Source organism: Vicia villosa, linkage group LG6 (genome assembly GCF_029867415.1).
Source record: "Vicia villosa cultivar HV-30 ecotype Madison, WI linkage group LG6, Vvil1.0, whole genome shotgun sequence".
In the NCBI taxonomy this organism is placed as follows: domain Eukaryota; kingdom Viridiplantae; phylum Streptophyta; class Magnoliopsida; order Fabales; family Fabaceae; genus Vicia; species Vicia villosa.
In genome coordinates this window covers 153,507,339-153,524,523 of record NC_081185.1, presented here as the reverse complement: position 1 = coordinate 153,524,523, position 17,185 = coordinate 153,507,339, and the positions used below count along the sequence as shown (strand labels likewise).

The 17,185-nt window shown below is 35.4% G+C and overlaps 1 protein-coding gene across 1 annotated transcript; it reads left to right on the top strand.

Moving 5' to 3' along the window:
* Positions 1–5,924: 5,924 nt before the first annotated feature.
* On the top strand, positions 5,925–10,357 carry LOC131610594 (uncharacterized). Its single transcript, XM_058882581.1, has 5 exons — positions 5,925–6,652; positions 6,840–6,957; positions 7,410–7,762; positions 8,100–8,198; positions 8,357–10,357. Exons 1-5 carry the CDS (start codon positions 6,081–6,083, stop codon positions 9,867–9,869), a joined length of 2,655 nt encoding a protein of 884 aa, XP_058738564.1. The 5' UTR covers positions 5,925–6,080; the 3' UTR covers positions 9,870–10,357.
* Positions 10,358–17,185: the final 6,828 nt, after the last annotated feature.

Sequence of the window (17,185 nt, the reverse complement as noted above, 5' to 3'; positions counted from 1 at the left end):
GATGCTTGAAAACATGCACACGTACATTAACGACCGTTACATGAGGATAAGATGAAATTAGATAGAGAAAAGAGCTTATCATGCTTTGATATGGAAGAACCAGTACAGGATCTAAGGTGACATGAGTTGATTTTTTGGTTTTCTTAGTTCTTATGTTATAGATTCTAAAAACTTTGCTCGAAGTGGAATATCCTATGAATATGCCTTCATCAGCTTTTGCGTAAAAATTTCCAATATTATCTTTCACGTTGTTAAGGATAAAAAATGTGTAACCAAATACGTGAATGTAAGAGATATTCGGCTCCATTCCTTTTATAGTTCATAGGAATTAGAATTGGTCTTATAAAGACATAATTCATAACGTAACAAGTTGTGTTTACAACATAAGCCAAGAGATATTTAGGAAGATTTGTCTCATCGAGCATTGTCCTTGCAAGATCAGATAGAGATCTATTTTCCTCTATATTACACTATTTTATTGGGGAGTTTGTGGAGAGGAAAAGGTGTGTTGAATATCATTCTCATTACAAAAAATTTCAAATTTCAAAAAATTACAAAAAAGTTTCCTCTATATTAATCTTATGGATGCAATGCTTACTCCTTTTTTGTTTTGGATAGCCTTGGCTTGTTTTCGAAAGGCAGCAAACACATCCCTTTTCCGAGATAATATAATGTCCATGTATAGCGAGAGTAGTCATCCATAATTATAAGGGTGCAGATGTTTGCACCTATACTTACGGTTCTAAATGGGTCAGAAAGGTCCATGTGAGGAAGTTGCAAGGACCTAACAATAGAAACTACATTTTTAGATTTAAAAGAGGTTCGCACTTGCTTCCCTTTTTGGCACACATCACATAATTTGTTCTTTTCAAAATGTAATTCGAGCACGCTGTCTATGAGATCCTTGCGGACCAATTTGTTTAGGGGATCCATGTGAATGTGAGTTACTCTTCTATGGCATAGCCAAGAATCATCCTTGTTAGTTAGGATACATACATCACGTGAAGGAATCTTATTTAAATGTAATGTGCAGATATTTCCATTTCTTGAACTACTAAACAGAGTTTTATTTAATTTTGATTTTATGATCCTGCAACCAGAAGAATCAAATGTTACACTATTACCTTTGTCTCATAGTTGACATATACTTAAAAAATTATGCGTAAGTCCTTTTATCAAGAGGACTTTCCCAATCGTTGGATTTGGGAACTTACCAATGGTGCCAAAACCTAGAACCTTTCCCTTATTATTATCCCCATAGAAGACAAATCCTCATTCTCTAGGAAAGAAGGTAAATAATAAGGTTTTGTCACCTATCATATTCTTTGAATAGTCTATATCAAGATACCATGTAGTGTTTAAGACTCTAAAGCATTCTTGCAGATAGAAAATTAGTTCTTAAATTTAGGTACCATATCATCTTGACTCCCTGTTTGTTAGTTTCATAAACATTTCCCCTCTTAATTATTGACATATATGCACTTTCAGGGGTATATTAACATTTTTTATTTGTGTTCATAATGTTTATTATAAAAGTATGAAGGAGGGATTCCTTCCTTACTTTCATGGCTTTTCTTAATGAAACAAAACACAGTGATATGACTGTCTTTATTATAGTAGTTGCATTTTAAAGTTTTACAATGAGATGTGTTTTTGGCCTTACATATATTCTTAAAGTTTTTACTATTATTCTTCAGTTCATAGCCTAAGTCAACCTTGTTGTAGTAGGCTCTTTAAATCTCTAATAAGACATATAAATTGTCTCTTCCTTTGGTGAACTTGACAAGTATTTTTTGAAGATCACAAATTTATTTTTCAAGTTGTCACAGTTATTGCACTTGTCAGGTTCATCATCTTTGTTTTAAGTGAAAGGATTTTAAAGAGAATCTTTTTGTTTCTCTCTAAGAAGTTATATTTCCATTTTAAGGTTTATGTTTCTAGATTCAAGAGATGAAATAATATCCTTAGATGCAGAAACTATTTGCTCTAGTTTGTTTGTTTCTTTTGTCTATTTTTTATATATTATAAATAAATCATGATAAGAGAAGTGTGAGGTTACCTTATTGTCTTTATGTTTTTCCATTAGACAGACGTTGACCTTTTCTTCTCCATTGTCTAAGGATTCCATATCGTTATCCTCCCATGCGACATAAGTTTTTTTTTGTAGAGTTTTAATGAATTTTTATTTGCCTTTTTGAATAGGAGACATTATGCTTGATATACCCTTTCTTTCCATAGCTGTATCATTTTGGAATGAATGGTGTTTTTTTCTTATCTTTTTCTTGTTATTTCTTTTGTATGTTCTCGTTGTTCATAAATCTATTGAAGTTCTTTTCTATGAGAGCCATGTCACCACCAAAGTCTGATTCTTCAGCTTTAAGTGCTAGACTTTTGTTTTTCTTTTCTTCTTCTTCTTCGTCTATGGCAAGTCTTTTGAATTTTGTTTTATGTTCCTGCAGTTTACCAAAAAGGGTGTGTGTGTGTCCATAGTTGCCAAATCCTTAGGTATCTAAGAATTTTTATGACTAATTCCTCATTTGATATTTTTCCCCAGAGTTCTCATATGTCTCACAAAATGGGCGAATTGTGTTTGCATTTGACTTATGTTCTCTTCAGGTTTCATTATAAAAAGGTCATACTCATGGGTTAATATGCCCAACCTTGGTCTCTTTACCTCAGTAGTTCCTTCATGGGTAATTTGGAGGATGTCCCATATTTCTTTAGCAGTTTCGCAGTGAGAAATGGACCAAAATTCATCAAGACCGAGAGCGGTATTGATGATGTTTTTTCTATCAAATTGTGTTGCACAATATCTTTGTCATCTTTAGACTAATCCTTTTCCAATTTTTCTACTACAACTTCATTAATATTATGTGTAAGGACAAATGGTTATGCTTTCATAGACTTCCAAATACCACGATCCTTCTCTTCTATGAAAAACTTTATTTTTCTCTTTCAACAAATTATACTATTCTCCATTAAAGGATAGACATTTGTTTAGTGAATAGCTTGAAGTTATTTTTCTTCATGAGACAATTAGTCCTTAACAAGAGTAAGGCTCTGATGCCACTTGTTGGACAAGTGACCTCAAACACAAGAGGGGGCAAGGGTGATTTATGGTTTTTTAAATTCCTGATTAATTTTATACTTTTCTCAATTTAGATCATGTTAGTAGTTTCTTAAGAGTAACTCGCAACAGAATAAAAATAAATAGTAGAAATTTCAAGAGAGTTAGGGTTTAAGAGATTGCACCAGAGAGTTATCCAGGTTTGGCCGAACCTTGGCCTAGTCATGTCCCCAAGAGATCTTCTTGAGATTTTAACTATAAACTTTTGAGATTTTATAGGTTATGTGCATGAACCTTAATACAAGCATATCTTGAGATTTTTATAGGTTTATCCCCAACCAATTATAGGTTTTACTCTTGGCTAAGCTAACAAACCTTCTTAGAGATTTTCAGCTGATCTCAATAACAAAACAAAGAACTTCTTCTGGTAAAGCTCAATAAACCACAACAAAGATTTTAAGACTGATTTATCTCACGAACCAAACTAAATCCTCTTAAGAGTATCACACTCTTAAAAGTTAAAAAACAATACGACCACTTACGAAATTCTTCCTCACAAGCAAAGCTTCACTTACAAGCAATAAGGCTATATTAAGTGAAATAAATATTTTCTAAAGAGAAAGAATTTTAGAGGAATAAATTCCAAAGAAATTATAAAACATTGGAAAGTGGTGTGAAATGAAGTGGAGGCGAGCCTCCTTTATATAGGACTTGGAAAACCCAAAAACAGAAATAATCCATGACCCGAAATAATGAGCCAATTGATTGACACTTCTCTAATTGATTGGACAACACAATTTTAATCGATTAGCAAGCCCAAAAAGAAAATATTGGATATAGAGTCATTGGAAATCATTAATATGTTGTCATAAGTTCTTGATTAATTGAATAACTCTTCTCTAATTGATTGACACTTCTCTAATCAATTGGCCAACTCAGAAAAGTTTCACCAATCGATTGTTTGGTTAGTCCAAAACTAGTTTAGAAAAGATTTGAATAGCTCTTTAATAACTTGTCTTGGCTTAAAAACTAATTTTTACGATAAAATTTTTTGAAAAGATATTCCCTTACTTTTACAATAATCGAGTCACTCGGACAGATAGACAGGCATGACCTGGCGATCTTTCACATGGCTTCAAGATTCTTTGCTAGATTACTTTTGATCATATAAGCACTTTAATATTGAGTCATATTTTATTGATGAGGTATGTGATGTTTCTTTTGGTTAGATCACCATCATCGAGGTTGGAAAGCTGTTTGCCACCAACTTTAATAGTTGTTGTCGTCATTAAATCTTTTGATAGATCTTTTGTGGGTTTTTCAGCTTTGTACCAGCAAGCACATATATTCACATAACGAGCTTTTTTTCTCATAAATCGAGTAGTTAGGAACAATGGCACAACCAAGTATCATATTTTCTCTAGTCTTTGGAGTGGTTTGAAGAACTATGTTGGTTTGATCATTTCCAACAGCAGTTGGCAGTTAAGTAATGGTGAAAGGATAAATTTCTAGAATGATAATTGGATTGGAACACAAATTGAATAAGTTCTTCAAATTCCTCCCCATATTAGTGATAACCAGCATTCTAAGGTATAAATTTTCATTAATAATTATTGGTCCTTTTCTACTGAACTCCTTGCTTTATTCCCATCTATCCCAACCATTGTCAGATATATTTCTATTCCTAAAGTCCCTGGGTCAGATATGCTTAAATGGAGCCACACCTCAACCGATGAACTGTCTATGAAAGATACAAATTCTTAGCCCATGCAGGCCAAATTGCTTATTGGGCAAAGGATTTATGGAACATGGCTATTCCTACTTCAAAGTCCATTCTTTTTTTGGAAAATTTGCATAATAAAGTGTCAACAAATGATGTTACTATGAAAAGGGGTATCACTATTGTAACTAGATGCACTATGTCCAAAGCCCATTATGAAATTATGAAGCACATTTTCTGTAACTATCGATATGCTCAACAAATATGGAATTGGCTTAGTCTTACTTTAAACACTCCGCTCAACATATCCAAGATCTCAAATATTCTCCAAATTATTCACAGATCTTGGTCAACTCAAGTCAAAGTGGTCATTCTAGCTTCAATTATCCTTGTTGTCAACTCCATTTGGCAAAGCAGAAACAAAGCCAGGTATGATAATAAATCAACTCATTGGAGGACCTCAATCAACAACATCATCTCTCTAGTTTCAATTTCTGAAAAACGCTTCTAAGGGTACAACTTTAGCTTCTATGGTAGAATTTAGAATCCTATAAGCTTTTAAAGTTCTGATACATCCTCCTAAAGCCCCCAGGATAATTGAAGTGTTTTAGTCTCCTCCCACTAATCCTTAAATTAAATGCAACTGTGATGGGATGAGACTGCTACAGGCACCCCCGGGCCTGCTGCGTGTGGTGGTTTTTTCAAATATCATAACTTTAAATTTCTTAGATGCTTTGCTATCAGCATTGATTCTTCCTTTACTTTTAATGCGGAGCTCATTGGTGCTATGAAAGTTATAGAAATTTTAGCTCAAAAAGAATGGTCACATCTTTAGCTAAAAACAAATTCCAAATTAATGTGTCAAGATTTTTTAAACCCTTGATAGTTCTTTGGAAACTTATAAACATGTATTTGAATTGTATTCATATAGTTTCCAACATAACTTTCACAATGTCTCATATCTTCAAGAAGGAAACCACACACACAAGATGGCCAACTATAGTTTCTCCATCCAAGGCTATCATTGGTGGAATTATTTTCCTCATAAAAAAAGTTAATTATTTTCACCATTAATTAATTTTGTAAAGAATAATTCCATTTGCATGAATTGTAAAAAATAAAATAAAAAAAATAGCATGAACTTCGACTTTAGACTAGTGAAGGTTTTGCATAACATAATAGGGTTTAAGCTTTTCCGCCACCGCGCTTCTCAAAAAAGCGCTTCCGCCACCGCGTAACCGACGGAGGTTCATAGCTTCCACCGATGCGATAACTCTTCCTCTCAAAACGACAATGGCGTACGGTCGTTTATCTCTTCTTCTCACCAAACGCCGCTTCTCTCTCTATTCCTTAAACCCTAAAACCCCATTCTTACACTCCCACTTTTTCTCAACTTCCCAAAACCCAAACCCTAAACCTTCCTCCCTATCCGCTCGTCTCAGCTTCGTTTTCGATCAAATCGACGCAATCGAAAAAGAACGTTCTCAGAAACACGAAACGCTTCAACGAATTCGAGCTTGGCGTGATTCCAAAAACTCTCAAAACGAAATTACCGAACCCGTTTCGGAACCAATAACAGCGTCTTCGTCGAATGAAGAGGCGAAAGTGAACAGTGAGCCTGTGGAATTGGTGAAGAAAGAGGTGGAGTTGGTGCATCCGTGGCCGGAGTGGATTCAGTTGATGGAGAGATTGGTGCATCAGAATTATTTTGATCATAGGAGGAAGGATGAGGATAAAATGGTGCAGGATTTAGGGTTTGATACTCCGGAGGATGTACATGAGGAAGGGTTTGATTTTACTAAGGATTTTAAGAGTGTTCATGCTGCGTGTCTCAATTTCGGGAAGGATCGTTTTGATTTGTTGAGGTTTGTGCATTTTATAAGGATTTCGACTAAATTGAGTTCATTTTAATGGTTGAATTGATTGGGTTTGTTCAGATTATAAGAAAAATGACATTTTGTTTTGTCTGTTAACCCTTGAGGGTTTATATGGTGATAAGTTTGATACTATGCAGTTTAATTGGAAATTATTGATTGAATGGTTGATTTTCAGGTCCCTTTCGAGGCAGGATATTCAAGTTTTGGTTGGTTTTGGATGTCCCAATGGGGACAGAAAGGTGGTTTTCTCTGGCAAACTTTTAAGGAAGCTTGTCCACCTTGACGAAGGAGATGTAAGTGTAATATGTACTGTTGGGTGTTCAACACAATTAAGTGACCATTCTTTAAGTGCTTATTGATTTATTGTTATTTTGGTTGTGAATATCTATTTGTATGAGTTCTTTAAATCCATTTGTGTGGATACATTACAAGGAATGAATAGGAATTTTGTTTTGCGATTATAGAGGCGGTAGGCTGTGAATCTCATCCTTGCTATAGTACTGAGAAGATATATAAATTTGTGGTGTATATTTTTTTCGCCTATGGGAAAGAACCTGAGATTGATTTGACTGTTCTGTTTTTTTCATTGTTAATTGTTATTCTCTCATTCACATTTGTCACCATTTTTTTGGGGTCTCCTTGTGATCGTTCTTTTATTTGGTTTCAGACTTTAGCCCAAAGCATATTTCTCTCGTTATTTGAATATACTTTATATATTTATGATACCGAAATTCATTGATATCAGGTCTGTAGTTCCTGCAGCTTGAGAAACAATTGTGACAACGCATATCTGCTTACAAACAAAGAGGATGAGGCACGAACTATTGATATCATGCGAATGCTACTGACGTTTGGGTTTGATCCTATTAATGGACCAGTCACCAATAAGCCACTTCTGAAGCAGAAGTCTGTCAAAGCAGTGGTTCGTAAGTTGCTTCATGAAGTTGTCAAATTGAGTTCAGTTCCTATTGATCCAAATCTCCCTCCTCCGGTGATAAAAAAACCTCCACCGAAGGTGAAACAACCTCCTCCTACCCCCAAGAGACGTGTTGGACGGGATGATGTTGAGATGAAAAGAGGGGACTGGCTATGTCCTAAGTATGTCCTTGGAATCTCTGATTTATTTGCAATATTAAATTTAAAAAGTTTGTTTTACCACCCAAGTGCATGTCAATTTCTAGTGATTTTTCTTATATTAAACTCTTTTTACCAATTTATTATGCTTGCTATGCCATGCGAACCAATTAAACTTTTATTTTTTGCTGACAAACCATTGATAAGCATCATTGTTAGATATTTTTGCTCTTTCTCCTTTTCGTAATTAGTGATATAATGTTAGACTGCGTGTCAAATTGGATATGAATAAGCTGCTTTGAATTACATGAGGTGTATGGTTTATTTTTCTTGTTAACTGAAGATGCTAAATATTTCTCAGGTGTGATTTCATGAATTTTGCAAAGAACAATGTTTGCTTACAGTGTGATGCCAAGCGTCCAAAGAGACAATTGCTTCCAGGAGAATGGGAATGTACCGAGTAAGTTTAGGTCCATTTAATGTTCTGACTTCTGAGGTTACATTTCACTGTTCAATTCCCTCCTCTCACACACATACAAAAAGAAATTGTGTTAACCAAAGATTGCTAGATTTTACAAAAATCTTGAGCTTAGGGTTGTTTTGTTTTTTATCTGGCAGGTGCAACTTTTTGAATTACAGGAGGAATGTGGTGTGTTTTCATTGTGAGTGTAAACGCCCACCTGAAGAATTCATGGAAAATAAAATTCAAGATAACAAGTACAGTTCCGGATCTAACTTTAATAAGACGGGCAGTCGACAAGAGGTTTCCAATGCCTGGAATTTTGACTTTGATGACAATGAATCAGATGGTGCAGAGGTTGCTGCTTTTGAGTATGCAGATTCTCGTGGTATAAACAAGGGTTTTCCTTCGGATAATAATGATCAGCGTGTGGGGTGGGAAGATAATTTTGAGAAGAATAACAGAGTGCCAGGGTCCCGTGATGAAGAATATGTTAATCCCGGTCCTTCCAGATCTAGAACTGGTTTTGATGATTTTGACGATGAGGATGATATAGATAGTTATGAGCTTGAAACTCAAACTGAAGCTAGTAGTGCAAGAACGGAAGCATCAAAAAATAATTTTTCAGAAACAGAAGACTCTTTGGACTGGGAAGATTCTGAAGATATTAATGACAAAATGCATGCTCCTCATAAAACTGCTTCAGGAAGAATTGAAAGAACCCGATCTGTTCGCAAGAATACATCTTTCTCTCGATCCAAGGATGATGAGCTTGATTATGATTCTGATGAACAGCGGTCTATTCTTTCCAATTTCAAATCTAGCCATGTTTTTGGTGTTGAACAGAAAAGGAAAGGCAGAGGCCCAACCAAGAAATTAAGCTTTGGTTCTGAATCTGACGAGGATGGTAGTGCTGGCTTATACTCTGATGAGGATGATGACTTAAATGATGCTTATTCATCCAGACAAAATAAAGGTATAAAACGTGATCCATCCAGGCAAAATAGAGGAAATAGACATGATTCTGGGAGAAGGAGCTTTACTGAAGACAGGAATTCTGGCGGTGGTTACAGAGCGAACACGTTCAGTGATAGTGATGATTTTGATGATTCATCCAGAAAGTCTTACCGAAATGAAAGAGGGTCTCAGGGTGGTAACCGTGATCGGAAGAGATTTGATGATTTTGATGGATCTTCCCGGAAATCTTATGGTAATGATAGAGGGTCTCATGGAAGTAACCGTGATCGAAAGAGATTTGACGATTTTGATGGATCATCCCGGAAGTCTTATGGTAATGACAGAGGGTCTCAGGAAAATAGGAAGAGATTCGATGATTTTGATGGATCATCTCGAAAATCTTATGGTAATGACAGAGGGTCTCAAGGAAGTAACCGTGATCGGAAGAGATTTGATGATTTTGATGGATCTTCCCGGAAATCTTATGGTAATGACAGAGGGTCTCAGGGAAGTAACCGTGATAGGAAGAAATTTGATGATTTTGATGGATCACCCCAGAAATCCTATGGGAATGATAGAGGGTCCCGAGGAAATGGCCGGAGCAGGCAGAAATTTGATGACAGGGAGCGTGGCAGAGGACAGCATAATAATTACAGTATGGATGAAAGGGGTGATGGTGAGTTTAGGAACCGAAGGCGTGTGATTGAAAGATAGCCCAATAGCTCCAAGAACACATTTTTGTCACTTGGTCTGTTGTTGATATAACTACTACCGATCACCAAAATTCAAATGTGGTACAATCCTCAAAAGGTCTTTTTTGTGGGATTTATTGTTTAAATATCACGGGATCGACTGAAACACTTCAACCTTGGTAAAATTTACATGTGCAACTTGTACACACCGAGTCCTTGATAGAAGAAAAAAAAGACATCTTGAGTTAAGTCTGTTATCCATCAGCAAAGATAAGTTGCCATATGAGCAGTTGTGCCCTGTGCAAATGGGATCATCCAATATATTGGCCGTGAATACTGAATAACCATATTTCTCTCTTAACCAAATAATAGTGTTGTAATCTGTGTCATGTTATATTCTTGCTTTTGATATTTTTTATTTAAATAAACGTATTTTTTTTTGTAAAATTATACAACCATAATTTGTAAAAGATATGTTTTGTTTCTACTTTGGATCAGAAAGTTATTAAATATGTAGTTAATTTGAATTATAACAAAAATGCAAAAAATATATAAAAGTTAAGTTGAATTATAACAAAAATGCAAAAAATATATAAAAGTTAAGGTGATTTTTGAAATGACGGATGGATTTGGAAGCACCGTAGGAGGGAAATTATGAATTATAGAAGCATCGTATGAGAGAAATTATGAATTACATTGAACACTGTGAGGTCAATTGTTTCCTTTGTTACTTGGTGACTTAAGGGACCTATCTAACCTTTCTTACTTGGTGACTTAGGGACCTATCTTAATTTTCATCAGATTCTCTATGTGAGTCTTTTGTTCTCCACACCTAATCTAGGATTTGAATTCGTCGCATCTATGTCATGCGTCTCAGGAGCATGGGCATTTTCATGGGTGGCATCTTTTTTCATTGACAAGCTTCATTGACATCTTTCCTGGGCGATTTCTTAGTCTCATCGAACCATTCTGACTCGCCCGTTAGGTAACAAGTATTTCAAGATTAGGTACAAGGTGAATAGAATCACCCTTAAATAATTGATGGACGGTCTTCCAAGGAAGACATTATAGGGTGATAAAGCGTCTACCACAAGATATACCACTAGTGAGCCCTGGAATGCTTTATTGCGAGTTGGAGCTTTTAAAGGTGCTTTAGAATATGATGTCTTTCAAGCTTCTAGGATATATCAAAATCTGTTTTACATCCCAGTTATCGTATTGTACAGTGATAACTATAAGATCGTTATTGTGAGGGTAGACATCAATGACGTCTCCTTTAGGGAAAATGATTCTGGACCCTTCCCCTCTCTGCGTGGCTTTGGAGAGGCTGGGTGCTTGCAACCAACACCCGTATAACATATTTTCTCCGGGAGGAGTTGGAATCTTCTCAGTTGGAAAAGCCTCCTGCAATGGTGTTGACCGTAACATCTAGATCTTTCTTGGACATTTTCGAGAGAAAATGGTAAATGTGGTGATTGTAATGGAAGGTGTGGCCCATGTTAGTTTTGCCGGAGCCCCAATGTGGACGTCGATTATACTTGCTAAAAAAGTACATATGCGTAACAACCCTTAGCTGATAAGCAATGCCAGAGACTTTAGAGTTTTCTGTAGTGTTTAGAGCAAGCTTACGAGGGTGAAAAACTATGTTTTGGGTTTTTTTTCCTGTCTGTTAGAGGCCTTTGGGTCTGAATTTAGGGTTCCTCGGAAGTAGCAACCACCCGCCCTAGTAACATGGGTGGACCATTGAATCCCTATTTTTTTAGGGAGACATCAATTATTCCCTTGACTCATTATTTGACCCACTTATGGACTAAGACGCGCCATTTCCAACGTTTTACTACTCAAATAAATTGTAGTTTCACTAAAGGAATTTCATCGAATCCTCTTGTATTTGGGTGCACCTCCCCCAATTTTTTAAAAATTTGGAGGATATTCTCTTATGAAATTGTCACAAAGTCAACAAATGGCTTAGGTATTTCTACTTTCCTTCTTCCTTTTTAACATGTGTATTCAAAGTCCCCCACGATTTCATCGAGGAGAGGATCTTCAGTCCAAGTATCTCAATTCACCAGTTCTTCATGATTTTCTTATAAGGATGGGCTCTCCTTTTGTGGATGTTGTTTGGCTTAGAGGGTCAGAAACATGTTTGAGAAGATGGTGAATTTGTCTCAACATATACGACATGGTCTGCCATAGTAAAAAAAAAACTTTTAGGTGAACGATTGATGATACAACTCCTAAAGTTGCCAACATCGGCCTCGCTAAGATACATTTATAGATAGAGTAACACTCGATGACTAGGAATCTTATATTAATGATTCTCTTTTTTTTCCATGCCCTAAAGACTGTTGTGAGTTCAATGTTTCCCAATGGTTTTGTGTTGGTTCATCAAAACTTTGGAGATTTCCCCACAATATGGTTATAGCGATGGATGTAAACCTAACTTGTCGTACATTTCAATGTACATAATGGTGCACTAACGAACACAATCTTTTTCTGCTTCTTCCCTTTTTCTTTTCAATGTCTTCCTCCACTTTTTGTTCTTGGTCTTCTTTTTCTTCAAGCTCACCCGAAATATGGTTTGGGAAAATTGGTAAAACCTCATTATCATCGTAACTCCACTGATTCAATTTCATCTCCCACTCAAACTTGTCTTTTAAAAATTTGTAAAAGACTGTTTGATCATTATGCATTTGCAGCAACACCTTCCATAGCACCTGGTCTGTCTGAAAACTTGCCTCAGCCCCTATCGACTCCTGCCTTGCCTCAGGTTGCCTCCTTCTCCCTTTAGGTTTCATTACAGTTTGGATTGCAACCTTATCAAAGGTAGCTTAAGGATGGCATGTCTCACCAGTGACCCTTGGAGGCACACCATGCCTTTTGTAGCAGTGATCAAACAAGGGAAATATATCATACCTTCTTTCTTTTTGGAGCAAGCTTGGATCTCTTGAACAATGATTTTACCCTCATTAATGCCATTTTCAACAGCGATGCAGTGAAGCAATACCAACATGGCTTTATTCACAATTTTATTGTAGGCCGTAGGCCGCAGGGAATGCTTGATAAAGTGATACATCACTTTGGACTCTAAGCGCATATCCATTTTCTTCACTGTATTCTCTCCACCAGTCTCTACCCACTCGGTGTCAGGGTTGCATAAGGACTCCATATATACATCATAGCCACCATCATCAAAGTTGACCAAGAGGTTTTGGTATATGTCTTTAGAATCTCCCAATTTAAACATCATGTTGACAATTCCTTTAGAATAGGATACCTTCACCCCCCTCACCGCCACTTCATCCTTTTTGTTGGTGGTATCAACCAAATTTGCATATAATTCATTCACTATCTGAGTGTTGTATGGTTGTGGTTGCTGGAAAAACTTGGTCCACTTTATTGCTTTGAACAACTTCCCAATATCTCCAGGAAGTCCTAGGTTTTTATCTTGCATGTCCAAGATGAAGCCTCTTTCAGAGTGTATGCTAATCCCTGAGAAGTAATCAGTGAACCTTTGGCTGACATCACTGTTGATGAAAGCTTCACCATCAGACACATCTTCATCTGAGTAGTTGACCACATGCGTGACATTTTTGTAGGCACAAGTTTTATAGCAGCTAGAAGTGTATTATGGCTTCATGATAAAATTAGGGTTTGAATGTTTGGGATAAATGGGATGTTTCTGAGAAACAATGAGATGGAAAGTTCGAGAAATTTTCTTGGTGAACGATTTTAGGAAGAAGAAGAGGTTGAGAGTTTATGATTTTTTTGGGAGTTGAGAGAATATGATGATGGAAGTTGGTGAGTGGCACATTTTAAAAAAATTTGAGAGAGAGAGAGAGGGGGGGGGGGATAAATGGTAAAGTGTAAATTTGAAATTGCCAAGAGAAAAAAGCGCAACCGATTAGGGTTATGGGTGGTTACTTGTGGTAGCACCCATAATTATAAAGCGTGGAGACAACACAATTAACGGGTTTGTCCAAAGATGACGTCACACGTAGGGCACAATAGCCTTTTTGCGCATGTGGCAATGCCCTCTCTCATGCATTCAATTTTTTTCTTATTTGCATGTTTCCTTTTTAAGCATAAATGCCACTTTTCCTTGTTTTCACTGAATTTTAAAGAGACAAAAATTGCTTCATTCCTCCTGTTTAACTCCTAGCTCACAGACGCGACATCACTTGACAATGACTCATCACAACCTTTTCCTTTAATCAAGATCATCTAAAAACTAAATAAACTAAAGAAAATGAAAGTTAACCCAGGTTGCCTCACAGTAGCGCTATTTTATAGTCTTATAGCCTGACTACAACAAAATCAAGAGAAGTCATGTAAATCGAAAGTGACCCTTGTGTTGTGCAACAATTCACCAAGATAAGACTTCATTCTTTGTCCATTAACCTTGAACTCTTCACTTGTCCTCTCATTCAATACGTCTACTGTAATGTCGATAAAAGCATTTTTTAGAGAACGAAGAAGACGAACGAACAATTTGAGAAAGAAGAAGATGAAGAAGACGATCGGAGAAGACAATTGGAAGAAGAAAACATTGTCGAAAATGCAATGAATAATTAGTCTTTCTTATGCAAAGTCAATAAAAGTATGTACGTATTTAAAAAATAGTACACGGTAACAATGAGACAAAAAATGGGCATGTGGACCAGAGATATTTAAAAAATAAAGGGTTAAATAAGTTTCCGGTCTCTCTAAATATCACAAACTTTGTTTTTAGTTCCTCAAAAAACTTCTTTCAAAAAATGGTCTTCATAAAATTTTCCGTCCACACTTTAGGTGCTGAATTACCGATCAGAGTGTGGTGCACTATATGTTTGAGCATTGAGGAGGAAGGGATTGTGTGGAAGGAAAACTTGTATGTTTGAGCATTGAAGAGGGATTGTATGCTTGGGCATTGAGGAAGAGGAGGTAATTCGGCGTTAGACATGACAAACCAAAAGTGTGGACGAAAAACTTTATGAGGGCCATTCTTTGAAGGAAATTTTTTGAGGGACTAAAAATGAAGTTTGAGTTATTTAGAAGGATCATAAACTTATTTAACCCAAAAATAAATAGGGGAACTAATTCCGTGAGTTGACGAAAATAAGAGGACCCAAACTGTAATTAAGGCTCTGTTTGGCAAGCCCTATTTTGAGCTTATAACTTATAGCTTATAAGCTCGTGTGATAATAAAAGACTTGTTTGATAACAATCTTTTCATCACAAGGTTGTAGCTTATTTTACTTACTTATAACTTATTTTCTAGATGTTACTTTAAATAGCGTTTTAACTTATAACTTATAGTTTGTCATTTTTCCTTCCATTATTACCCTTATAAATTTTAATTGTTTTAAATATATATTTAATTATTAATGAATAAATATATTTTTATGTCGTTTTACATTTATCAGTTATTTAAACAGTTAATTTTACCAAACATTTTTATTAGTTTATCAGCTATCAGTCATCAGCCATCAGGTATAAGTTATAAGCTATCAATCATCAGCTATAAACTATCTTATCACCCAACCGCTAATTTGACCAAACATAACCTAATCCTTTAGTTTTTCTATAAAAAAAAAGAAGAAAAGAGATTTCTGACAAAACAATTGAACGAGATAACCACATCATTAATCATTTCAATTGCATGTAGAGGATACTCTATTTCTATAAATATATTTTGTATTTTTACAAAAATATAAATGATATTTTTCATTTAAAAAAAAATATTTTTAGATTTTATAAAATAATTTTGCAATCAATTGAAGTCTTTTCAATTAGGTTTAGGGATGGCAATGGGCAGGGTTTGGACAGGGTACGATAGTACCCTTCCCCATATTTGCGGTTTGAAAAAAATTCCCATATCCAAACCCAAACCCGCGTGGGCATCAATGTTCATATTCGTACCCGTAGCTTATGGGTACCGCAATAGTCAATACCCATATCCATGTCCGTTTACCTGCGTTTGTAGAAAAATTAAATCAATTAATTTTAAAATATCATTTAAGTTTTTCTAACAATATTAAAAAAAATTATGGATGTTATTGTTGAGTTAAGAAATGAATAAATACTTTTATTAAAATGTATATTAGTTTAATGGCGATATATTTTTTAAAAGTTGATAAACATTCATTTTTATATAATAATACAAATGTCATTATATAAATATACAGTGCGAGTATGCGGCGTGATGAGTAGTAAAGTACCCGTGCCCGCACTCATACCCCGCTTATTTTAATAGATAATTACATGTGTCCGTACCCGTATTCATTTTATGGATTTTTATCCTATCCGTTATGAGCGTTTTTTGCAGGTACCCATACGATATGAGCCAAATTTTCATTCCTATTTAAGTTAACATATATTTTTATATAATATTTAAAAATAATTTATCATTTAAAAATAAATCAGTGGGATGTGGTGGGTTCTTATCCGCCCATTGGCTTAAATGCAACTCTAATCCTCCTATTTTGTCTTTTTCTTGATTTTGATCCCTCTATTTTAAAAATCACTATTTTAGTCCCTTTTGTAAGTTTTCTGTGCATTTTTCGTCCCTCTATTTTGTTTTTTTCTACAAAATTAGTCCCTATTCCTGTCTCTTTTTATTAGAAAACTCAAAAAGAGGACCAAAATCGTGGTTTTAAAAATGGGGGACTAAAATCGAGAAAAAGACAAAATAGGGGGACCAAAGTTGCAATTAAGCCAACATCTATGTCATCAGATGTTTCTAACTATCAATTGAATTGGCTTAACGAGACTAAATTTTATTTAAATTATTTGTTTATTATAATAATCCTTAATATAATCAGAAACTTTTATAATCCTTAATATAATCCTTAAGATAATCACATTTTGACATTAAACAATATAGATATATTTGTAATCCTTAATATAATCACAAACTTTTAAATTTATTTTCTCAAAAAAATTATAGAGTAGTTTTCATAAGAAAAAAACCATGAGTTTAATGGTAATATGTTTAATAATTTGTTCACTTAGGCTTTGTTTGGATTGATGGAATCGGATGGAGCGGAGCGGAATGGAATGGAATAAAATGATATTCCGTTGTTTGGATAATTTAAAAACGGATGGAGCGGAGCGGAAAGGAGTGGTATGGATTCCATTCCATTCCATCACTTACCACCATATTCCTTCCCCTCCGATTTGGGCGGAATGAATAATTTGTCTTATTCCGTTCTAAAATTTCCAAACAATGGAATGGTACATTCGTTCCGCTCCGTTCCACTCCGCTCCATCCCACTCCGCTCCATTCCATTCCGCTCCGTTCATTTCGTGATATCCAAACATACCCTTAGTTTAGATGTTTTGTCCAAATCGGAGCAA

What these genes read in the sequence shown, in the direction of transcription:
- LOC131610594 (XM_058882581.1), top strand. Translation starts at nt 6,081, where the DNA reads ATGGCGTACGGTCGTTTATCTCTTCTTCTCACCAAACGCCGCTTCTCT. An exon ending in GATCGTTTTGATTTGTTGAG is followed by an intron (nt 6,653 to 6,839) that starts GTTTGTGCATTT and finishes GTTGATTTTCAG; the next exon opens with GTCCCTTTCGAGGCAGGATA. An exon ending in GGAGAATGGGAATGTACCGA is followed by an intron (nt 8,199 to 8,356) that starts GTAAGTTTAGGT and finishes TTTATCTGGCAG; the next exon opens with GTGCAACTTTTTGAATTACA.